At 40.3% G+C, this 25,764-nt stretch overlaps 1 protein-coding gene across 3 annotated transcripts in view; it reads left to right on the top strand.

The window, feature by feature from the left end:
* The first annotated feature begins 3,495 nt into the window (after positions 1–3,495).
* The window catches only part of STK39 (serine/threonine kinase 39), an 89,395-nt gene continuing 67,126 nt past the window's right edge, over positions 3,496–25,764 (top strand). The window contains exons 1-2 of one of the 3 annotated variants that reach the window (XR_011726562.1): positions 3,496–3,806; positions 21,310–21,422. Coding sequence is in view for 1 of the 3 variants with exons in the window: in XM_071747450.1 (XP_071603551.1) it covers positions 3,686–3,806; positions 21,310–21,422 (234 nt within the window). In the remaining 2 variants the exon portion in view is untranslated. Of the gene's footprint in view, positions 3,807–21,309; positions 21,423–22,237; positions 22,359–25,764 lie in introns of those variants that run through there. The other 2 variants (XM_071747450.1, XM_071747451.1) reach the window with 2 other exon arrangements.

A 25,764-nucleotide genomic window follows, 5' to 3' on the forward strand; every position in this document is an offset into this window, starting at 1 on the left:
CTTTATGTACATAATTGCAGAGAACTGTGCTACACCATCTAATAGCCATAACAGCAATATTAGGCCTTTTTTGGAGAGTGAGGATGGGTTTATTTCACTTGTTTCTCTAAGGCAGATGTATAAGTAGAGAGAATAGTTCCCTGTCACTGGTTTAGTCTGTGCTAGGTTACGTGGCTGTTTAACTTGCACCTGCTGCCTTTGTACTCAGAAAAAAAGGAGGAGGTGGATGTTATTTCTTGTGCATACTACTAGCGTTTATACCATTACTTAGGATCCCTAGTCCTCCTTCTTGTCTTTATATTTAAATCTAATTAACTGGGCTGACATGTCATTGTAAGCACTAATGAATCCAGGAATGAAGTTATTTTGCTCTAAACTTTTCTACCTCACACCACACACACACACTACCTGCAGAGGGTGCTGCTGAAAGATCTGTGCTGTATTGTAAGATCTGAGCATTGGCTTTACACCTCTCCCACAGTGGCCTATAGTTCTGATTGTAGCCTGGCTATGTAAAGCCTTTTTTAGCTTTTTTAGTAGTTTGTTTGGTGATTGGACTCAGTAGCCCAGAACGTGTCTTGGAGCCCTGTTCTTCAAGCACTGGAAAAAGCCAAACCATGTTCAGACAGGGCTGTTCTGTTGCCGTGGTTAAACCCCAGCTAGCAACTAAGCACTACACAGCACTCACTCAATGTCCCCTGGTGGGATGGAGGAAAGAATCAGAAGAGTAAAGTGAGAAAACTTGTGGAGTATGTAAAGCAAAAGCTGTGCATGCAAGCAAAGCAAAACAAGGAATTCATTCACTACTTCCCCTCTGCAGGCAGGTGTTCAACCATCTCAAGGAAAGCAAGCATTTGACAGTTTCCTGGGACAACAGACACTATCACTCCATACATGTGTGTGTGTCCTTTCCTTCTTCCCCCACCTTTCCATGCTACGCATGGTGCCATACACTATGGAATAACCCTTTGGTCAGGGGGAATCCTTGTGCATCCTCAGCCTACTCACTGCTGAGGTGATGTGAGGAGCAGAAAATGCCTTAAATCTGTGTGAGCACTGCTCAGCAATAACGAAACATCCCTGCATAATCAGCACTGCTTTCAGCACAAATCTAAAACATAGCCCCATACCAGCTCCTGTAAGGAAAACTAACTCAGTCCCGGCCAAAACCTGCGCAACTGTATCAATTCAGAGAACAGTGATTTTAAGCGAGTCCTAGCTCTTTCTCTAAAATCGGAGAAAATCTGCAGATTGCTATGCTTTTCAGTGTCTGAACAACTTTGTGGAAAAACTACTGCCCTTAAACTTCGACCAGCAGAGCCGCCGGCACCGCAGGGCTCTTCTCCCGTGTCTCCAGCAGGGGACCTGGTTTTCAAAGGCAGCTTGGCCTCCGGGCACCGATCAACCGCTTCAAGGTCTCGCTGTTGCTTTCGTTTCTATTATCTTACCCGCCTCTGTGGTTCTGCTAGTTTGTTGGTTTTCTTTTTTTTTTTTTTTTAGTTATGCCCTGAATGCACGGAACATCCTGTAAAAGCTGCTCATTTCAAAAGACTGCAGAATGCAGGTGCACTCTAAAAATTCAAAATCGTAGGATTAGTGGGACGAAAAGGGACAGTTATTGGGACACAAATTACTGCAATGGTATCATATGTAAACCAGCAGTTTAAACGGTGATATGGCAGATACAGCAGAAATTCATGACCCAGGAACTAAAACCAATCCTACCCCCCTGCCACTACACACAACAACAGAGTACAGATGGAGAAGTTGGCTGTTTTCCACCACTAGTGAGTAACCCATTTTTTGTGCTGATTGATTTGGCTTGTGCTATTGCTGTCTTTTTTTTTTTCCCTGCTATTGCTGGCAGAAAGGTCTTCTCTACTAACAAGTTTGTCTACTCTTGAGGTTAAGCTTAATATCAAATGACAATTTAATACTTCCTCTTACAAGTCTTGCTGACCTTTAGATAATTAGTAATGTGTGTGTATGAAAATATTTTAATCACTTAGTTTTTAAAAACAAGATTGAGAGGAATCATCATTAATTCAGCACAAAAATGCACGATTTTTTATACTACTAGGAGCCTCTACTGGGTTTAACTGTTGCACATGAGAAAATGCTAAGTTTAGTGCACAAATTATTCCAGGTGCTGATACACCTGATGAAATGTTAAACAATAGTGTAGAGTTCATTCTTCCTTCAGCTTTATCAGCAACACAGCAAAACAGAGGTAACTTGCTTTGCTTTTTAGAAAAACTGTAATTCCTAACAGAATATGCCACACAAAAATGTTGTTAGTAAAAAAGGGTTATCCTGAACTGAACTAGGACTAAGTAAAGTGTCAGTTGTGTTATGGGTATCTTTTTTACTTTAAATCACACTTCAAACTTCCTAAGTTTGAGATTCCATTCTGCTTTTAATCAGTGCTGACTTAGAAAGCTATCATGCTCACAGTTCTAATTACCTTAAATTCCTGCTGTAGTGGGAGGTGAAATTCAAAAATCTATGCAAATCTTTTTACTCTCCCAAATCTCCACACATCTTCAAATATAAAGCCTGGAAAACCATAGACTGCACTAATAGCAATTTTCTCAAATTAAGTCACAATATGACAAGCTGATATGACACAAGACTGACACTAAGAGGGTAGAAACAAAAAACCCCAAAAATGTATTGACAACAGGGGGTCATCTAACCACAGATAATCTCATCTTGTATAATGGGAAGCAGTAGAATCGTTTAATTACTATTCTTGTCTTGAATTGTTTACATCACTAGATTCTAGTGACTCAAGGGGAACGTTTCTGCATAGCTCACGATCGTTTCTGGTGGCCTGAGCTGAGGCAGCAGCACACTTGTGTGATGTGGGACAGCTCTGCCACCTGATAAGGGACACTCAAGTGGCGACTTAATCCCTTTGGAGGGATGGAGCCCTCACTCCTGATGAAAGCCACTGTTTTTTTACATCATTAGATTTAAGTACAAGTAATCTCGCCGCAGTCCCTCGGCAGTTAACATTTGCCTACCAGAGAGCTGTGCTCCACAAGATGCCTGGGTGCTTATGCTACCGGCCTATCAGGTGCTTTCCAGCAGCTCCCTCATGCTGTCTTCAAGCCCTTTCCTGGTCTCCGTGCTCAGCTCTGGCAAGGTCCGGGGGGGCGCCTGGGGCTCTGCCGGCGGGGCCGTGTCCTGCACCCGCTGCAACCCTCCAGGGCTTAGCAGGGCCTCGCGTTGGTTCCCGCAGCGGAGGGTCCCCCATGGACCGCTGGGATGAAAGGGGCTGGAAGATGGCCGGAGACGCCACCAGCCAGATTGGGAAGCGCTGCGGGAAGCGGCGAGACCCCGGGGGAAGCGGGGCTGATCCCCTCCTCTCGGCCAAGCTCCTCGCCTCTCCCTCGGGCGGAGGCTTGTGACTGGAGGCGAGCACCCTGCGCTACCGGCACCGGACCGGCCCGAGCCGACGGGCCCAACCACCGCTCTCCCGCTCTTCTCAGCGGTGCGGGGAGAGCGGCCGCGGCCGGCGGCGGTGCCCGCCTCTGCCTCCTCCCCCTCGGTGCCCTGCCTCCTGCCTCCTCCCTCCGCCGGGCGGCCGGCTGCGCGGGGAGGGAGGGAGCGCGGCCGAAAGGTGTTGCTGGAAGGGAAGTTTGAAGAAGGTCGTAGGGTGCCTGGGCGCTCCAGCAGCATCATGGCGGAGCAGGGCGAATCGCCGGTCCACGTCCAGCAGCCTCAGCCGGCGCCCGCGCCCGCCACTCCGGCCATCGTCTGGCCCATCTGCAGGGACGCCTACGAGCTGCAGGAGGTTATCGGTCAGTGGAGCGGGAGGGCGGCTGGGGGTGCCGTGGGGCACAGGCAGGGGGTGCCGTGGCGGCTGCCCGGTCGGCTCCGGGCCTACCGGCGTTCATCTTCCCGCAAGCTGGGGCTCGCTCACTGCGGCGGATGCGCCCGGCACTGCAGTGGCGCCGCCGTCGGCTGCTGCAAACTTTATCCGCCCGGCAGCGGGCGGGCGGCGCGGCCCCGGGGGGCGGCGGCTCCTTCTAGAACCCGCCGCGCCCCGCCCGGTACGGCCCGGTGAAGGGTGCTGCCGCACCGGCAGCTGCCGCCTTAGCCCTGACCTCCTGGTTTGCGGTAGCAGCCGCCAGCTCCGCAAACGCGCTCTGTGTGCTGGCTACGCGTGAGCCTGTCTGAGGATGCACACATGTGCATGGAGACGCTCAGATTACTCTGCATTTTTCCGGTGGTTTCATAGGGGAGGTAACTGTCGCTCCTAGAACTGCTGCTTTCCTAGTGACTGCCTTTTCATCGTTTAAATTTTTTTTTTTTTTTTCCAAAGTATATTTTTCAACCTTTCCTACATTCCCTCACAGTTGAATCTTGCCCAGCTCCCTGTAGCACCTAAGGCCGGCGGTGGATTCCAGCTCTGTCTCCCCCCAGCCCAACCCGCTCTTGTCGCGGTTGCCCGTGTGCGGTGCCACCCGCCTGCTGCCCCCTCCCCACGCCCCGTCGGCCGGGGGCTTCCTGGCACTGCGCTTCAGAGCCTTGCTCACGTGTGCAGCTAATGCGGATCAGATGTGTTTGGTCTTCATCCCCTACATTTGGATTGGATTATTTTTAATATTACCGTGTGAAAAGGTGACTGTTCCTAACAGAGTGTGATGGAAAGTTTTTTCTCTGCTGACCTAGATGTTGCTTGTTGCTAATGAACTACTTTGGGAAAACTTGCCTTTATTTGTAACGTTTTAAACCTCCGGCAGATAGTGCAGATGGCAAAAGACAACTCTAAGGTATTGATTGCTATTGTAGGAACAAGGCCACACAAATGAAAAAAATCCACAAACCTTGTCTGCTGCTGCTTGGTAATGTTCAGTATTACATAGCAATAGCTAATTATGATGACATCCACAATTATGTATCATTGATCTCCATTGCAAGTTGTGTGTACTCTGCTTTGTCAGTAAGCTTTTTATTTTCCACAGGCAGAAACAAAATTGTTGAGAAAAGTAAAATCTTTAAAATGGGATGGCGTTCTAGTGTGCCAGGTGGTGCCTTTGTGTTCCTGTTTGCACTCCCTGTGCTGTGGAAAGGGTCTAGAGACAGATGAGGGGTCAGGTGTTCAGGTCCCTGGAGGTGGCTGGCCTGGACCAGACTGGTGCTTTGTGTCAAGTGAGAGCTGCCAGCAGAGATCATACTATGGGTTTGCTGACCAGAGGACTTGGTCTTAACACGTTCTGGGAGGGAATGGATCTATTTAGTCAAGTGGAAGCAATTCTACTAGCATAAACTGTATCTTTGGTGAGGAGCAAATCCCTCTTTTAAGGTAAAAAAGGCCTCGAAGGTGTTTGTTTAATCCTTGTCTAGGGTGTGACATGAGTCATATGAGTTATTTAATTAGTAGTTATTTTCTCTTGAAGTACCTGTAGAATGCCTGGGTGAGAGTTTAATTTAGAAACTCATTTTCACTTTCTCCTTTCCACTTAAAAGCTTGTATCTTTTGATATGTAAAATGTATTTCTAAATATTTATATATAATCATGCAGCCATTGTACAGGTGGATGCTAAATTGGAGTAGCAAATAACTATCTGTAGAGAAACCTTATTGCTAATCGCCTACTGGTGCTATTAAACATTGATACTATTTCTTTAAAATGAACTGCAGAAAATAAGGTCAGGTTATATTGAATAATATTCTTGGACACAGTGAACTTGCCTGACCAGTTGAACTTTCACTCAGTTTAGGTTGCTTACAGGACTCAAACTCATCAAGATATATTTTGTACCACTTGACTTAGAAAGCTTGTGTTTAGTCAAATAGGTCTTTCAATAACACTATGCATTTGTTGTCTTAGTTTATAGGAGACTCACCATGAGGTTAAAATTTAGACTAAATATTATAAAAAATAGTAAAAAAACAAACAAACAAACCCCACTCCACTTTCTCTTAAAAAGAAAAACAAAAAACCAAAACAAACAACCTGCTTACAAATTCTATGCATTTGACTAAATCTGGATATAATTTTGGAGACAGTAGCTGAATGTTGTTGCCTTTAATGAATCTAGTGAGAGGCTCCTAAAGCATCTTTTTATACCTGAGGGAAGATAGAATGATACTGTGTAATTTTAGGAGCATTTTATACTCTTTGCATTAGCCATGGCAGGGTTAATTGCATTGTGAACATGGGTTGTTACCACTTGCTGAAACAGAGCCCTTCACCTCTGGAAAGCACTACATCCCTCTCTCTGAGGATCTGGGAATTGTCTTCAGTTACAACAGCCCTTTGGTAATTAAATATGAAAAGCAACAACATATTAAAGCATTTCTGTGGGCTTTGCAGGAGGAAAGGTACAGAGGGTGAGGTACACCAGGATGGTTTATTACACTTCCCAAGAGAGTGGGCTTTATATTGTGTGGTAAATAAAACACAGATACAGAATAGCTTCAGTGGCCTGTTTTTGAGAGCATTTCAAAGTTTTGGTGGTGATCATGAAATGAAAATAATTGTTAGTCAAGTGGGCTGTCTTCATCTTGTGTATATAGCAGATTGGAGAAGTTCAGCTTTTTTTCTGTATACTTTTCCTGTTGCTCATCTGTGTCTAGTCAAATACTATTTTGAAAACCAAGGCCACCTGATATGGATTTCAAACTATACAGCTTTTTTTTTTTTTTTTTTTTCCTTCTCTGTTGCTTCGTATGTGGTGATGGTTGGGACATTCAGGTGCCTGTTAAGGAGAAAATGCTGGCTTTAAAAAGTGTTTCTTATGAGATGTTATTCCATATTTGCTTTATTTTTAAGTTGGTTAGCTATCGTAAACTCTTGGTGTGCAGTTTCATGATACATTTAATCTGCTCTAACAGGCAGGTGTTGAAAGGATCATATTGATTGACAGAGGACTATTTCTTCTGCTGGGTTAGTTTTCTGTCTGATCAAGTTTCCTGCTTCAAGGCTGTGTGGTTGATAGATTTGATGCAGGGGAGAGACTTCCTATTAATGCCCATATATAAATCTTTTCTGGAGCTTAATTTCTCTGAATTTATGCCATTTAAGAGGTATTTTCCCTTCTCAAAAGCAATAGAAATTTTTCATGGAACAAACACTTCAATGGTAATCAGTGTAAAAAGATGAAAATTAGTGTTAAAATTGTATTTGTATCTTTCAAATCATAATGAGCCCTACATCACATGGATGAGACAAAGCAGCATAGCAGCATTCAAGCTAGGTTATTTTTTTATTGTGGGGTTTTTTTTGTTGCTTTTGTTTTTTTGTTTTTTTTTAAGGTTTCTTAAATTGATATGAACAAGTGGCTTTGCCTTGTTCTTGGAAAACTATGCTGGAGTTGATGGTCTTCTGCTAGATGTAACAGTATTTGTCATTTTGAGTTTGTAGTTCTGGAAAGAAAATTCTGTTATGGAGAAGCAGTGGATTACCTTGTTATTAGGCAGGGTGCTAGCTTTCATTATAAAATGATTTTCATCTCTCTTGCTGCAACCTACTTTGAAAATTATTTTGGCTAGGAAACAGCCAGAATTAACTGGAGAATAAAGTTACTGCTACATGATGTATTATCTGTATTTGCTGCAACTTATTAAAAACCTGATGTTCATTGAACTGAGTTTTACATCTAGTTTTGCCTTTCTAACTTGGAGCTCAAAAAGACCTTGTGGTTTGTTGCCTCATAAGGTGCAGTGCTCCTAAGTGGAATGTATTGGGATTTTGGGTAAAACAGATTACCATTTGAGACTGTTCTGCTTACAGTTCTTACTGTAAGCTGCCCATGAGTACTCTCTGTTCATCGCTCTGGGGTCTTTGTTGGTGTTTTTATGGAATGCTATTTACTTTTTTTTTTTTTTTTTTTTTTCTTCCCTTGCTGCTTGTGTGTTGCTAATGGCTCTTTTGTCTGACAGAGAACAGCCTCTCCTATGTGTTGTTATTACAGATCTTTGACTCTGTAGAGGTCCCTGATGATGATGTTCAGAACTGATGTTCAAGTGTGTAAGCATGGTGTATGCTGTTTTAAAAAGCTCTCAATGGTTAGAGATGAAATTATGCTTCTGTGTTGTTCTGTTAATCAAATGTTCGTGTTTCGTTCACACTTTCCACAATTTCTTACCCCAGTGCTTAATCAGGATTTATTTTTTTTATTTTTTAAAGAACAGTTGAAGGGCTTTTGCTGAAGTTTTTATGTATAAGGCAGATTAGATTGAACACTGGCAACTAAAGCAATGTTCTAGCAGAGATATATTTACGAAAATTCTGTAATTCTTGGATAAGAAGCTGTATATTTTTATAGTACTTAACATTACCTAGGATCTTCATGCTGAAACTTTGTGTATAAAGATATGCCTGCTTTAATTCTGCTTCAAAACAGATGCCATTCCTTACCATTCTTAAAAGTTACCACAACAGCCTGAGCATATTGTACATGCACGTGTTAAATATAGCCTCTATTTAATGAATCATAACTTAATACATCTGTATGTTGACAGGAACAGTTTATTATTTTGTAAATTATAATTACATATTTTGGGAAATAATTGGTCAGGACTTTCTGTCTGCTAGTAATCATTTGAGGAAACTGCAGAGATGACAAATTCCCATCTCATCTTTGTAAGGAGTGGCTTTTAATTCAGTTGTCAGAGTAAAGACGGTAATGGTGCAGTTTAAAAATTCCTTGTAGAACATTCACTGCTGTGCTGCTAATAAGGCTGTGCAGAGCTCATAGTTGTTAATTATTCACCTTGTCTCCACATTATAGTAATAGTGTTGGGAAAGAGAGCTCTGTCTTGGCTTTTGAAAGGAAATTAACTTTCTGCATTAGAAATACCTAGGTTTGAGACAAGGCTGTAGTTTTCATTGCTTCAGAGAGATTAGATGTTAAGTGATTCAATGATTAAACTTGGTTATATAATTCAGTGTCTTTTTTAAAAAAATAACACATGCAATTGGAATTTAGACCTGTCAGGAAGATAAATTATGTTTTACAAGAACATGAATGGCATGAAAAAAAATTATGCGTAACTTGCTTTGGGTTTGTTGTGATTGCAAATAACCAGGAAATAAAGCTTGTTTTACAGTTAATTTGTTACCTAGAAGGGTAAACAAAAGGAGCACATAATCAATTTATCAGGCAGTTGTCTGGTGCTATGTAATCATAATTTACAGCTTTCTTGCTCTTGGAATCTGCCTACCTCCTTTGCACTTGGACCTTCTGTCACTATGACTTTTCTCCCCTCATCCAAGTTCTTCCTGCAGATAAGATGCAAAACTTCAGAGACTTGAGAAGTCCTGGCTCCACAGGAGTTGCTTGAGTGCTAGAAGAGGAGCAGTTCTGCTGTTGAGCCTGTGGAAATTTGAAGGGATTGCATGAATTTGATTGTCACCAAGCAATACAACAGCAAAGCTTTGTGTCTTCATAGTGGGACCGCTGCTTGTGACCAGCATTGCAAGGGTACTTCGGTAGCAAGGGCCAAGTTCAGACCAGAGAAAGCAGTTTTAGGCTGGCTTATCTGCTGGTCTAGAAATTTTTTAGAAATTAGAAATTTTTTTCTTTCAGTGAAGAATCACTTTCTCAAGTCAGAGATGAGTTTTTTCCAGTATCTGCTTGTGAAATGGAGCTTCTCTGTTGAAGGGAAACAAACCACATTATTCTGACTGGCTTGAGGGCCAAACCCAGTGAGCTCTCCATGCAAAGGAGATGTGGGTGGCTGATAAACTGGCTACATGTATAGGCCACGTTTAATTTTAGTGTGACCCTTTTTTTCTCTGTTCCCCCTTCATCCCTTCCAACATAATTCAGAACTACAAGGCGACAGTAGATAGAAGTTGGTTTTATTTCCAGTAATAATAGCAATTCTTGCTGTTTAAGGAATGAACCTTGAAAATCAAGTGAAGTTAGTAACTCTTGTTAGGTTCTTGTGTTTTCTGAAGTCACTGAGATACTACTGAACAGCAGCAGAGGAGCAGTCGTCTTGCAGAACTTAGAATATAAATGTGTCAGTAGGAAATTTGCGGGTGCCCAAAATTAAAAGTGAGATTATTTTTAATAAAAAAAAAAAGTTTTTTCCCAACTAAAGAAAGTGACACTTGACTGTTTACCTTGTGTAAATAAATAATCTGCTTTTCTGAATAAGTGGATTTTTACTTATTTCTTCCTTTTGCTGCACAATCTTGCTGGTAGGATGAAATCCTGACAGCTCTGCTGGGTTACACTTGTTTCTTGCGAAGTGTGAAGGTCTTTGGGTGTCCGTAAGTGTAGCACCTTTGGAGCTTGTGAATTTAAGAATATTATCAGCACAGTGCTTCTGACTGAAGAACACATTGGGGTATTGAGCATGTGCCTGTGGGACTAGGAGAGCTAGATTAATAAGATGGGAAAAAAACCAGGAACCAAACCCTGCCCTGGAACAGAAAAAGTAGTAATGAGGAAACCCTCAGTTTCATTATACAGTGAGAAACAAGCAATCATGTAGTTCTTGATAGTGCATACAGTTCTGGAGCCCCTTTCAGGGGGGCATGGAGAAGGGCTACAAAGATGATAAGAGGGCTGGAGCACCTCTCATATGAAGACAAACAGAGAGAGTTGGGGTTATTCAGTCTGGAGAGGAGAAGGCTCTGAGGAGATCTTATTGTAGCCTTCCAGTATCTGAAGGGGGCTACAAGAAAGCTGGTGAGGGACTTTTTAGGATGTCAGGTAGTGAGAGGACTAGGGGGAATGGATTCAAACTAGAGGAAGGTAGTTTTAGATTGGAAGTTAGGGAGAAGTTCTTCACCATGAGGGTGGTGAGACACTGGAACAGGTTGCCCAGAGAGGTGGTGGAAGCCCCATCACTGGAAGTCTTTAAGGCCAGGCTGGACAGGGCTCTGAGCAACCTGATCTAGTGGGAGGTGTCCCTGCCCATGGCAGGGGGGTTGGAACTAGGTGATCTTAAAGGTCTCTTCCAACCTTGAAAATTCTATGATTCTATAGGTAGTTGGGGCGTGACAGTGAAGCTGAAGAAGCTTCATCCTTGTGGAGAAGTGTGCATGCTTCCTGGCTGCTTTGCTCACTGCTTTTTTGAAAGTTTCCATGGCATGGATGAGGTGCTCACAATGCTGATGAAGGTGGTGGGTTTTTAAAGAGTCCCCCTGATACTATTTTCCAGGGTTGCTGCTTGTGACAGTCCAGCAGCTTGATCCTGAAAGAAGCTCAGTGAAAAATTTAAAGTGTTTAGTCATTGTCATTAGCAGAAGTTTGTGGCATTGATGGAGGTAACATTTCCAGTTGTTTGTCCCTAGGTATTTGTCTATGTTTTTGACTTTACTCAACAGTTTGGTGAAACCCCAGTAAGATAAATTAGCTGTCTCCTTTAATCCTTTGTCTTTACAATTAACAATTGTTGTCATTCTACTAGCTTAATTATTCCTGTGGATGTTTAAGTGCCCCTGAGGTGAAATATAGATGAAAATGGAGGATGTCCTGTAAGGCTGATGTAATGGTTATGTTACACAGCTTTTAGGCTGAGCTGTGCTAATACAAAGTGAAGTAAGGACTATAAGCAGACTGAAAATTAAAAGGTTTTCTGTGTTGCTCATCATGCTTTTAGAAGTAGTGTGAACTTAGAGGTCCCAAAGGTCAAGATCAGTGTTGAATGTCTTAGCAGTTTTATTAATAGGAAGAAATAACTATTATAGATGTAAGCAAACAGTGTGTCAGGTATATCTGTTTCAAGGTAGTGGTATAAAAATAGTTAATTTATCAGACCAGGAATGTGTTGAGTATTCATCTGTTGTTCGTGGTTCCTGTCCTGTAGAAGTACTGTGGAAAACATCATAGGCTTGAGCTAGTGCTTTAGATTCAGAGGGATCACAATTCAGCTATAAATTTGCTATTCCCTTCTCACTTCTTTGCTTTGAAGACATTTTTTAACAGGAAATTAATTTAAACTTATAATTTATTTCTGTTAGGGTCTTGTGATTCCAGCCTCTGAGCCACTTCAGATTTAATTAGATTTAAATTAGAATCACCTGATGAAAATTTAATGATATAAAAGCATTGATGTTACTCCAAATCTTATATTTTTTAATGAGAAGCAAGAAGAGGAACAGGTCAGTTTGTTTTTTGTTTTTGTTTGGTTTTTTGTTTTTTTCCTTGTAGAGTATGGACACAGTGGACTCGAATTCTAGCAGGCATATTCTGTTGGAGTGAACTGGCTGACAATGCTTTGTAGCTCAACACTGCAGTATTAATCAGAGATCTTCCTGGCAGTGCACCAGCACTAGTGCCTTTGTTTTGATAGATGGCTGTTCTTCATTCTCAGAAGAGAATGGTGCACTATGTGATGACATCCGGAAGACTTAGAAAATATTGCATTCATGGTATTAGAATTGTTCCAAGTGTTTACTTTCAAACTAAATGAAAAACAATAAAATATGCCAACACATCAACACCAGCATTTGTTTATAGTGCTACGTCAGAAGTGAACAGTAGTTCTCTCTTAACAGCATTTTCCTCGGCAGGAAATCTGGTTCAGCATAGCCACTCAGAGCAGTTTATCCTGCTTGTATGAGGTAGAGTTGAGCAGAGTTCTGTGGAGTTCAGATGATACCCTGGTAAGGTAACTTTTGGTTCCACAGGGAATAACAGATACTAGATTTTTGTGCAGTTATGCAGAGCTATTTCCAGTGTGAGTTTTGCCTTCCAGGTAGTGGGATTTGTATGCATATTGAATAATGGCTTCTGTATTGATGGCAAAGTAACAGGGAGAATAAAATTATCACAATCCATGTTTCTTTTTTGAAAACATTTTAACTAAGAATTAGATCTTGCAGTTTATCTTAGGGGGAAGATATCTAGCTGCTTATCATCATAGAGTATTTAAAGATTGTAGTAGAACATAGGATAGGAAAGAGGATTTGGTTTTATTTTGCATTTCACGAGGAAGAACTGGTTCTGTAGTGGAGGAGTGCTGGACAATGAAGTTTCCTTACAACTGTGAACTTCAAAGAGAAGCTCCCCACACTCTGGGGCAGTGTCATGCCTCTATATTTGGTATGACAAGACACCGTTGTTATTGTGGAGTAATTAAAATCAGCTGGTAGGTTAACTCTTTTCTTCCTAAATATGAAAGGTAATTATTAATTTTTTTCTTTTCTGTATAGATCTTTGTTGTGTAAACAGCTGAAGCTCAAAATAGCTGCTGTTTCTTCCAGATATGTTATTCAGGGTAAGTTATTCTAGGGCTTGTCTTTGTGGTATTCCGAAAACTGACAGCTGAGTGAGGTTTCTGCAGGCAGATAGGAAGGAGATGGAAAACAGTAGAAAACTGAGCCCTGCTGGTCCTGTCTCAGCTTAGACAAATTAATCCTGTTCAGGGAGCCTTTCTTAACAGAGATTTTCCTTAGCTTTGTACTTCAAGCATAAACCTGCAAAATTTCATCATTTCCATGGCCACAGACATTATTAAGGGATGGAGCATCTTTCATTTGACGCTGAGTGCTAGGATTATCCAATCTGCAGAAAAGAAGGCTCAAGGGATTCGTACTGATAGGTATAAATACATGATGGGATGGAACAAAAAAGTGGGAGCCAGACACTTCTCAATAGTGCCTTCAGAGAGGACAAGAGGCAATAGGCACAAATTAAAAGCAAATCGCAATCTTAACACAAGAAAACCTGAACCATGAAGGAGATCAGACACTGCAACAGGTTACCTGAAGAGCTTGTAGAGTCTTCACCTATGAAGATACAGAAAACCTGGCTGGACAACCTGCTTTAACCCTGTTGAAGCTATGGAATAGAACTAAATGTTTACTCTAGAGAAAGCTTTCAGTTTAAATGGTTCTGTGATTCCATGCTTTGAAACAATTTTTGGTGTTATCTTCATGCGGAATAGCAGAAAAATACTTCGTAGGGGCTTTGTTAAATTTGGGGAGCAAGTATGACAAAAGTGCCTCTGCCAAAAAGGTAGATTTGGGGAATATTTGTGGATTACATATTGATTCCACCCTGGAATTTCATTGGTGTTCTAATTTTGTTTGCAGTTCTGAGTTACATCTGTAACTTTCTGGTGAAATTGGAGCAGATAAATCTGTTAATGTTGAGACAATGTATTTGGGTTTGAAGTTTTTACTTAATGTTGAAACAATGTATTTGGGTTTGGAGTTTTACTTTGAACAAGATACACACTAAGTCCTTCGACCAAATATTCTAGCTCTTCTTGGTTTTCAAAAATGTCCAAAGACTAGTCTGAACCATTACATCTTCCAGCAGTTAGAGCCTGGTTCTCTTGGAGCAGAACTTCCAGTTTACGCTCCTGCAAAAGGAGTTTATTTTGCAGCCATAAAAGCCACTCTGCAAAGCAAACTAAAGCTGCCTTGAGAAAGATCACTTTATTCACTTCAAAACTGCCCTGTTGCTCTACACGTAAACGCAAACTCATGAGCAACAAATAGTACTAAGTGCAGGTTGGTGCTCTTTTTTGTATTTCTCTCTGACTTCAATTACTTCATCCTCTGTTGGTTATTTATTTTTTCTACTCTCTTGAAATTTTTAGTTTCTCTTATGTACTGTGGCAGGCTTTACCCTTGAGTAAGAACTACATCCTAGTAAATGTATTTCTAAATTGCATATTGGTCTTCTTAATGCAGTGGGTCTGAAGTATTACTGTTAAGATTTTCCTGTGAAGATTTTGTGTTGACTCTTCACTCTAGGGTAAAATTCTAGACCTGTGAAACAAACAAATTTGGATTCAAAATCTTAAGGGAAGAATGATGTCAGCTTTCTCTTCTAAATAAGCCTCTTTGGTTGAAATTGAGATTTATTACCCAGTGTTCTTTTTTTGTGCAGCTGACTAAATGCTCTTAAAATGCAATACTTTATATTGCTTCATAATCACAACCAAGACTAGGTATGTAAAGTGATGATAAGATACCCCAAGAAGACCTGAAAGCTGTGGGATTTGTGAGGAAAATGTAAGTTCTACAAATTGGGACAGAAATACTTTTTTTGCCTTTCATATTTGTTTCCCATTCAAACTGATGTATTGTAGGTTTTTAGTAGCATATTTTACAAGACTTTTGATGTCATTTGGGATCAGAACTGAATGTTTCCATCCTATTTCACCTGTATTTGCTGTCTCTATGTGTTGGTTGTTCCCTCCCATCCCCTTTCTTTTTTATCACACATAAAACATTTACTCCCAAGAATCTGTTAACCAAGGGTACCAGTTGTTGCCTGCCACTATGGGGACAGGCATGCTTTTTAGGGATGGATCCTTGGCAGAATAATGATGGCAAGAATAACATCATTACAATTAAAGCTTAACAAGATATTATTAGTAGTATAGCACAAAACCTGATTAGAATGATACAGGATTTCTACATGCAGAATCTGTATAGTAAAGTTTTAGTACAAGCAGTGTAATACATACTTTATAATATGACTTCACTTACAGTTTCTAATCACCTAGGTCTTAACTTAAGATTTCTAATAACCTAAGTAATACAGAATTCATAATACAACTTAATTTACTATTTCCAATCACCCGGACCCTTTGCAGATTGGGCCAGTTCTTAGTGTCTGGTTTTCTGTTTCAATATAACAATCATAATCTAGACTCAGAAATCATTTTTAAAGCATACGAGTCAGTCAGTCTGTCCTCAGAGGAAGCAGATGATGGTGGAGGCACTCATAGCCACTGGGGTTCTCACTGGCCAGCTGCAGTTTCACTCCAAGTTCCCCCCTTAGGACTTGGAATTGCTTGATATTAAGGACAGTGCTCAGTGTGCTGTGAGAGGGTCATCACCACCACTGGGTTAACTGGTTACCAGCTTACCTGGTTACCTGGGGCCTTCAAGGCCAGTAAGGCAGGTGGTAATCAGCCTGGCAGCCAGGACTCTGGAGGCCACTAGAGAGGGGAATTAAAAATCTGCTTGGTTTGTCTACTTGGTTCTCAGGACCTTCAGGGCCTGGTAATGATGGGAAAGGGAACCAAGTGTGTGACCTGCTCAGTCACAGAATGGCTGCTTGCCTTATAAAATTGTGCTATGTATGCTAACCACGTTATTAGGGATCAGGAGCCATGGATACTGCTCACACCAGGCTTTACCCTGACACCTCCACAAGGCAAAGTCTAGTTTTGATGGCTGCAGAGTCTGAAATAGTGGTGATTGGGGATTGTGTTTTTAATATACACTTATTTCACTTATAAATAATGTTTCTTATGAAGACATTTGAGATGTGAAGCACAGCAAAAGGAATTTAATCGTGTGCAGTGTTTATATTGTGGGGTTTTCCTGGTCAGTCTAAGTTTGGTTGCTATAGTTCCCTTTTCAGATTCTTTATTTAGATTACTCATCCATTTTAAATGACAAGTTAGGGAAAATATAATACCTGCTGAAAATGGACTGCTTTTGTTTAGGTTTTCCTTACCTGCTGTGATGCTGACCTTTCCTTGGTGTGGACTACTAATGAATGGGAAGATGCTCTTAAACGAGATGTAGAAATGTATGTACCAGGGTCCCTGTCAACTCCACAACTGGCACTGAAGAGGTCTCAAGGCCATGGAGTACTTAGTTGAAAGATAATTTTGGTGATGACACACACAGATAGGTATCAAATTGCTGGGATGTTTGGGGTCACTCCACTTTGCAATACATGTACACTTTTCTTTTAGTGTCAAGTAGCAAGTTTTAGTGTCAAGTGTTAGGAGTATGTGCAACTTTCTGCTCAAAGATAGGCAAAAGAAGTGTTGTGGTTACTGCCTGTTTCTGGTGCACTTCTAAAAGTTGATTTCTCAACTTTGTTAGCACCTTATATTAACCAAAAGATTTGAATTTTGGTCTCAAAAAAACAGGAACATCTTTTTGTCATGTACCTTATCTTTGTGATTAATAGGGCTAAAAGTTTTCCAGTGTTGAATTGTGGGGCTGTCAGGTAGGTTGTAGCTGTCTTCTGTACATTGTTGTCACTTTGATTGTTGTCACGTTAATCATGATAGCATGGGGGATAAAATGATGTTCTGCACTAAATATAGTATATTGGTTTGAAAAAATTGGTAAGAAAGCTGGGACCCCTGTAACTGTCTTACAGCTTCAAAAGCAAGGCTGTGTGCAGTATGTGACATGACTGTACTGGGTAACAGGATGTATTTCACTACTAGTGAGGTGTCTTTTTCTTCTGAGCTTCAATAGAACATCTGATCTTGATCCACCCATACATTATTGTTTATTCAATGTGCTTAGCAAACCCAGTGACTACGTTTTTGGTGGTTCATGTATTTTACTCATTTCAATTGGTTGTTATAAATAAAGTTTCTCTGACAAAGGAAAAAAAAAAAAATTAAGTTTTGTGCTGGAGTTTAACATCAGCGCTTCTTGTTGGTCTCTGGGAAAGCCACGATGGGAACAGAGGTAGCAGGCATAGTCCGCTTTAATTTCTTCCCTTTCCAAACTGTGTGCGTAGTTCCAGGTTTATTTGAATGCTCTAAATATAATATTGGTCAATCTTGGACTTTCCAATCTGTTTTTTGTGTGTTGATGGCATTTTACCAAGCTGTATGGCTGTAGGCAGAATTCTCCTTACCAAGAAAGTGCCTGCAAACATAAAGCCATCATTTAGGCTGATACTTTATTTCAAAGCTGAACACAGTCACTGTTAAATCTGTGTCTAATCCAAAACAGATTAGAGACTGGCTAGAGTCTCTGAAGGGACCTAATAAATGCAGAAATCTTTAAAGCAGATTTTGTGTTAGAATACTGTAGAATAACACTGAGGTACTAAAAAAAGTCTTGGTAAATCGTTATGAGATAATGAGAATGAGGTTACTAACTTTTGCTTTTGCAAGGAATCATTCCATATCTATTTTGAATAGAATTATTTTGCAGTGATGAATGAGTGGAAAGTGTCAGACAGGAAATAAATGAAGTTCACATAGTTATTTGAAGAAGGTTATGTGCACATGTGTGACGTGCGAGTGAAATGGGGCTGCCATCCCATAAATATCTTTGTCAGTTTTAGAAGAACTCCAAGGGACTTAGTCAGTTAAGCTTAAATCCTGGATAATTATTTGTGCTTGTGGGGTTTTCATACGCTTTCTGTGAAGCATGTGTGAAGTGGAATGCAAGCTGGAAACTGCTATTAGGTTATGTCCTTTCAGAAGTTGTGTGGCCATGTATAATAATAGCTCTTGAGAAGATTTCTATTGCAAAGCCAAAATAGTTAAATATAATTCTAATGGTTATGCTGCATCGAGGGTAGGATGGCAGGGATGGTTGGAAGCATGACGGAACAGGTTGGAGGTAAGTACATGCTTTCACTAGAGAGAAGTGGCCACCAAAAATGTGAGGACTGTATGAAACTCTGTGACTTGATGTCTACGTCTCCATTTCACAATAGGCAACTTGATTTGGATGGAAATCATGTTAATTCACTGCTAATTATTGAATTTGGCAAAGACAACTTGTCTATAGCAGTACATCTTTTCCAGTAGAGGAAATTCTTATAAAGCTGGTGTTTTGAGTCTGACCATTGTTAAGCCTTTGTTTTGTTCTTCTGCAAGAGACAGCTGGATGTAAAGGCTTCATGGTTTATGCAACTTGAAACTTTCATTATACTAGATCAGTTGTCTAAATTGAGACTGGATGTTAAAACCAGTCTGGGCTTTAGTTGTGCTGTAGTTAATGTGTTATCTGCTGTGAGGGTTAGGTTTTGGAGGACTTCTGAGATTCAGCAGACCTGAAGAAATGATGCTTCCGACAAGGAATGATTGACTATAATCTCTTCTGTGCCATTATTTTCTGTAATCCTAATGTATTCCTATAAATGGCTGTCTGTGACAATGTTGTTCCACTGGATGGTAGTGCATAAAGCTGTAGTCTCATCTCTTGACTGAAATGCTTATCAGGGTAGTCCAGTTCAAAACAGCTACTCCTCTGGATCACTTCACATTTCTGCATGTTCCATAGACTAAAGAAGAGCACCTTTACACTGACACAAAAGGAGTCTTCTGACCAGATGGGAAAGCTGCAGATTTTCCTCATCATTATCCCTGGTTGTTAACCTTATGAGCCAGAGGAGGAGAGGAAAACATCTTTTAAGAGGAAGGAGGCACATAGCTGCTAAGTGCCTGGCTCCTGCTTCAGTACTTGAAACTGTTTTTTCAAATGGGTTTCATAGGTCCCACTGAGAATGCAGGCTGCAAAGATTGGCCTTACTATCACAACACTGTATTGCAGAGAGTATTTAAAAGGCAAAAGAAAGAAGAAACCAAGGTATATTTGCTTTATTCTAAATACAGAATGCTTCCTGCATTGGCAGTGCCTCATTCTTATGGTGAAGAATATGCTGCTCTGCAAGTCATCTCTGAGGCAAAAACACAGGGAAACGCACTGAAAGGTTTTTAATATAAATAAACTTCATACTGTAGTTTATGTTCTACTCGCATCTCATCCTCTTTCAGTCGGCAAAAGAAGAACAGATCTTCAATTAGTGCATAAGGATAGCTCAGGATTAGTTTTGTAATCCAGACTTTGTGGCCTTTGTTTATGAATCTATTTTGAAAGTGAAGGTCTGGTTCTTACCTGCATGTAGATAGCACTACTGACATAGATGAAAAAACATTAAAGAAAATCTTGGTGCTTGTTCTTGTGTCCTTAATAGCTAAAAATACGGTTTCTTACCTCTGCCTCCACCTATAGCTGTGTATTCAAAGTAACAAGAGGATTTGTGTCTTGATGTCTGCTGGATGAGATCTTCATTTAAGTGATGTGGATGAGTCTTACTCTAGCTGCATTGTGCTGACTTGGTGGTTCCCTCTTTGGGTTGTCTTATTTAATTTTTAAAATCTCTCTTAATTATTTTATTACTTACGTTATTGGGATTTTCAAAGGCTTTGTTCTGTAAGCAAACAGAACAGAATATGTCAATATTTGTCTATGACCACATCCTGCAAAAACATGACTAGTTAGTTCTTTTAAGACTTTTTTTAAGATGAGCTCAGAATGAAATTCGTACACTGAGTTAAAAAGCTTTGTGATTTGAGTGAAAACGTCATGTGAACAAACAATACATGCAAATAGCTAAGCAAATAGCAATTAAAACATGAACAATAACTTTCAGTCATGAGGTATTGTCTGTGCTGTTTTCCGATGTGCAGAGGGAAAAGCTCTCAATTGTTCTTAAGACCGCTGGTAACTGAATCCACATTTGTAGAGCCTGAGACAAAAGGCTTTTTGTTCACAGTTTGTATTCATCTAGGACATGTGAATTACTAAGCATAAATAGAAAATAGTGTATGAGCAGGCCAGTGTAACATGTTGCTCAATTTCTGGCTCACCAGAACTCCATAATTTATATTAAAATAGTTGCAATTATAAGTTGGGAGATTTTAGATTTCTGCATGAATTAGCATGATGTAATGATGTTGAGGAGGTACTCTGTTGTATTTGGTGTGGCTGCAAGATGTGGGATCTGGGCAAAATGAATGTTACTTGTAATAATTTCATTAATTTAGTGAGGCAGTACTGACTGGGTTTAAGACAGTGGGTGGATGCTTGATAAAAGAAGCAGGAAGATTCCTGCTGTTTGCAAGTAATGGATAATAAAGAAACATTTTCTGATGTTTTCCCCCGAATTAGTTCAATATCACTAACCTTTTTTATCAGTGCAGTTGTATGACCATATGTGACTTGCATGTCAAGTAAGTATGACTGACTCTGCTGGGCCCTTCATGAGTGTGCGTTACCTTATTGTTAGTGTGCTACTTGTGCCTCCCATGCACAATAATCAGTGTGGTTTTTGTAGGATGTTACCCTAACCATGATGAATGAGCAGGAATACAGGTGAAACTGTAGCCTTGGCATGTTCAGTCTTACTGATATTTTTGTGTTCAATGTATAGTGGGAACAAATGAAATAACAATTTATAAAGTATACTTTCCCTCATCCCACTTTCCCCCAATATTTTTAATTGTATTACCTGTGCAAGTCACGTTCTTCATTAAAATGGATGTGTCTAAAGACAAAAGTGTAATGGTACTCAATCTATATGGAATGCATTTAGATGGTGGGTGTGACTTGATGAGTGAACACATAATTTTAACTTGTTAGTTTGGGAATTTTTCGTGAAGTATGGAACAGAAACTTGGGGTTTCTCTCCATTTCAGAAGTATGCAAGCTGACTCGCTGGTGGAAAGGTACACATGTGGGGAAAGCACTAAAAAGGATAAAAATCACATTTTAAGTTCTTCAGCTGTGTGGGATTCTTAGATTGGTCACTGGTTTAAACTACTGTTAAACTACTGTTATATTAAGCCTGTGTTCCTGTGCTGGCCTTTTTCAGGTAGCGGTGCTACAGCGGTTGTCCAGGCAGCGCTATGCAAACCCAGGCAAGAACGTGTAGCAATAAAGAGGATCAACTTAGAAAAATGCCAAACCAGTATGGATGAATTACTTGTAAGTAAAACAGAGTGGACATAATACATGGACACTATCTGTCTTTTGATTTTATTTCTTTCTTCGTCTGCGAGTAAGGGCAGATTTTTATGCAGGATAATAGGGAGAGAAAGATTTAAAAATAATCCGCAAGACATATGCACTTCTCCTAGAATATATTTATTAATGTGTATTTTCTAATGCCACAAAGCCAAATTTTAATTGTGGGCTAACCAACTGCTGGGAACTGTGGTAAGAACCTTACTTTTGCTTTCCGGAAGCTTAACTGTCAAGCGATTACTGTTTGTTTTCTGTCTTTTTTCAATAGCAAGGCAAGATATAGGGTTTTTTTTGGTTAAATACTGATTGAAAATATAATAGTCAAATTTAGTAGGTCTCCTTAAAATATAGAAAGCACCAAAACATGTCACAAACTAGTTGCTGGATCCTTTTGTTACGATAACTTTTGAGGGGAAAAGTAGGAATGGCTACACTATCTACACAAGGAAACTCTTGTTAAAGCTCATAATGCATTTATCTGATAGGCCACAACAAGTCATTTGAGGAATGCTGTTTGTTTGGGTCACTGATCAGAGGAGGAAGGGACCTATAAGAGGCCCTTTGTAAAAGGGACTGCAAGAGGTTTTTTCCTGCACTGGTTATGTCAATCTGGACAAAATTGCACAGAACTGTTAAAAAAATGAAGCCTATTGCTTTCTAATGCTTCTAATCAGGTGCTTTTCAAGACTAATGCATATTTATATGTAGTCAGCATAACAAGAGTTGAAGGACACAAAACCAGTCTAAAAGTGAGAACACTCTCTTCTGTTCCACAGGTTATACTACTGCCTAGAGACTGTGGGCTTTTTCTAATGCAGAAATTCCTGCCTCTGAAGGAAATGATCTCCTCAGCAGGGAATTGACAGTGCAAAAGATATCTTGAATTTGATAAAGAGGGTATGGTCCATCCAGTTTCTTCAGATAAAATGGCTGTTTTACAGTGGAGGACCCAAAATGCTCTTCCCCTGGTGATTGATAGCATTTGCTTTCAGTTGATGTAACAGCTTGTATGGGATATTGTCGTATTTTTAAAAGAGGATTGGAGTAGTGGAAGCTGCCTCTGAAGTAGTGAGTCTCCTGTCAACTAAAATATAAAATTCTGAACTGTGTTTAGAAAGAGAACAGCCCAAGGTGAGATGCTGTGCATGAACAGTCCAAGAAGAGCATTTTTGTAAAACCAGAAGTCATTGTAATAGAAAATGTTGAAAATGTGGTCTTTTTTATTAGAATTTGAACTAATAAAGATAATTAAAATTAAAAAGTTACAAGAAATAAAACCAGACAAAAATGCCAAAAATCTGCAAGAGGGATCACAAGTGGTCTTGAGCCAGGTTGTACAAAGTTAACTTAACAAGTGCTTAAGTACCTTTACTGCTGACATCTCCACTGTGTGACAACCAAGGCAATAGGTTTTGAATTTTTGGTCCAATATTGCTTGCTTTTGGAGCAAGGACAACTGTGCATATCATCTTTTTTTTTTTTTTTTTTTTTTTTAACCTAAGTTGATTTCTGCTTTTCTATGTTCAGATTGTGTTTCTTATATTTGTTAATCTGTTTTGATCTGAACATAAATTCTTGCTTTCTCCATTGCTGATTAGGAAGGTATAGAAAAAAAAAGAGCCACGTATGATTCCTTTTATTTTCATCTGTGCATACACACGTGTACGTATACGTGTATGTAGTTAATTCCTTCTGTTTGTCTGTGAGGGGAAATATGCTTCAACCCAGTTCTAATAGAGAGGTTTAAAATTTCTGTTTTAAAAACAGGGATGTTATTCTGCAAAAGAGCATCACTGACCTTCAAAACTTGTGTTACAACTGTACTGACATTTTTACTTCAGTTGATAATATGTAGGATGCTCTTCTGTTTTGTGTTTTTTAACACAGTTTTTGAGGCTGCTCAGATTTCAGTTGCTCGTTTATCAGATCAGTTTCCAGTGGCACAAGGATGCTCTAAAAATCTGCCTGCCTTCTGAATATTCTGGTTTTGCAAAATCCTGCTGCTGAGTGCTTATGGATGGTGTGTGCAAAGTCACTCTTCACAAATTCTCAGCTGTGTGGCCTTGAGAGAAATGGAAAATGTAAAAACCTGGTGCCCACATAACCAGACTTAGGATTTGGGCCAGTGTCAGTTGAAAGAGAAAGGCAGTGGGGGATGGAGTTTAAATAATACTAAGGTTACACAAACTGCCAGACTCCTGAAATTCAATACTCTCTTTCCTGCAATGTCCTGCTTTCTCACTATTGTAAGCCAAATGTAGCTTAACCCCATGAGCCAAGGAAAAAAGTTCTGTCCTTGGTATTGTCCTGACTGGCTATTTTCCCCTTACCTGCAGTTTTTAAAAACAAACAAAAAAACCAAACCAAAGAATAGTCTTTAAAATGGCTTATTTGATTGAGTTTTCATTTCTGCTCTGGATAGCCTGCTGGGACAGGCTCTCTGGAGGAGCCCCTTGGCTGTTCTGCCCAGCCCCTGACACAGCCATAGCCCCTGGTGTTGCTGGAGGAGGCCTCAGGGAAGCATCCTCAGAGCTGCAGGACCTGCCTGGTCCCTGGGAGCTGGACCCAGCCCCGTGGGTGCTGCAGCTGAGCACCAAAAGGAGCTGTCTCCCAGTTGCTTATTAACTATGTCACCCACCTGCCCTTAGGCTGACACACATTTTTGAGCAGCTGCTGAGGAATAACCTGGCTGAAAAGAAGTTATCTTTTAACCTGGGCATGTTTTCTGATGCAGCGCACAAATGCTTTTGCTAGCACAATAGATGGGAGAAAAAGAGGGATAAAGTAGAAACCTTTACAGCTTTGGTGCTGTCAAATGTATAAACTGTTGTGAATATGAATTCTCTGGGCTGTTCTCCTGGATGTCTTGCTGCAAGCTGTTGCTCTGACAGTGTGTTTTAAGTGAATGCTTTTCTTTCTCACCTGTACATATCATGGGTCTCAGCCCAATAATGGAATGTTTATACAGGGGTTTAACATTCTGTTTGTAGGGACTGTCCAGGACTGCAAATCTGAAATGAATACTTATCTGTCATGGGGTGCTTTCTGTTTGTTATTTTTGTCTTGCAAAGACTGTCTTTGGAAAAAATCATCAAATCTGAGACACAAACTGCCTTTGGCCCTCTGATAGCTCCATTTTTGCTGAGGAGTTGATGCAGGCAGACAAAATATTCAAAGCAGTTTCTGGTCAAAGATAATGAAGCTTACCTCAGTTAATTAGTTACATTTCTGTACACTATTAATGGGTAAGTAAAATAGTTGAGGTGTATTTTTTCCCAGTAGTGGCAGATAGACTTTTTAAGCATTCATTATATTAACAGCATAGGAAAACAACAAAACATTACAAGAAATTAAATAGTAATAAGCAGCAGGAGAGTTACAGTTAAGATCTGGTATAGATACCTGAATTAAGAACCCGAGGCAGTAATTTGTCTTGTGTAACCACTGACATATCTGCATGAAAAGAAAAATAAGCCCCCCATATATATCTTCTGTTTTCTCATTGCATGACAATCCAGACATTCATGTTTCTGTGACACAGGCTCAGAATTTGTCTAGGAAGGAGGACATTTGACAGTAGGACTAGCTGAAATGTCTGTCATTTGTCCTGGCTTAATAATTATCACCAACAGGCATCATTAAATTAAGTCAGTCTTTCATACATACAATTAACTTTTTATTAGAAAGCAACTGTGATCTCAAGTTCATTGCAAATAAAAACAGCAAAAAAAAGCAATTTCACTCACTCACTGAATTGAAGTTGAAAGTTGAAAGTGGTATCTGTGGCAACTTCAATAACTTCAATGAGTCTAAGTGGGACTGCCTTGCACCAGTGCTGGTGAGTCAGCGTGTAACCTGGGTCCATCTGAAAGCAGTTGCTTTTCAGGGAGGGAGAGGAGGTAGCAGAGTTTGGTTCTTAGCTGGATTGGTTCCCTTACTAGCTGACCCCTGGACCATGAGCTTCAGCACCAAGGTTGTGTGACCAGAAATGGGAAGGGAGAAGTCAGGTTGCTGGAGCTGAAGTTGATGTGCAACCAAACCCTTAGGTAAAGAGGAGGCCCGAGTGCACCTATGTAAAGGATTGACAGGATGGTGATTGCTGCTGGAAAAGTATTACAGAACAATTATGTGAAAGTGTGAATAGAAAAGGGCTTGGCTTGAAAGAACAGATACAAGGCAGTCATTCTTGATTCATACAGATGTGGTGTGTCATATATGGTGTTACTTGGTAGTGCCATGTTTGGCATCTGTTGGTGACTGCATGGTCCTCTAGTCAGTTGTTTCCTTTGGTTTTTGGTCCGTA

The sequence above is a fragment of the Heliangelus exortis genome, chromosome 6 (assembly GCF_036169615.1).
Source record: "Heliangelus exortis chromosome 6, bHelExo1.hap1, whole genome shotgun sequence".
NCBI lineage: Eukaryota > Metazoa > Chordata > Aves > Apodiformes > Trochilidae > Heliangelus > Heliangelus exortis.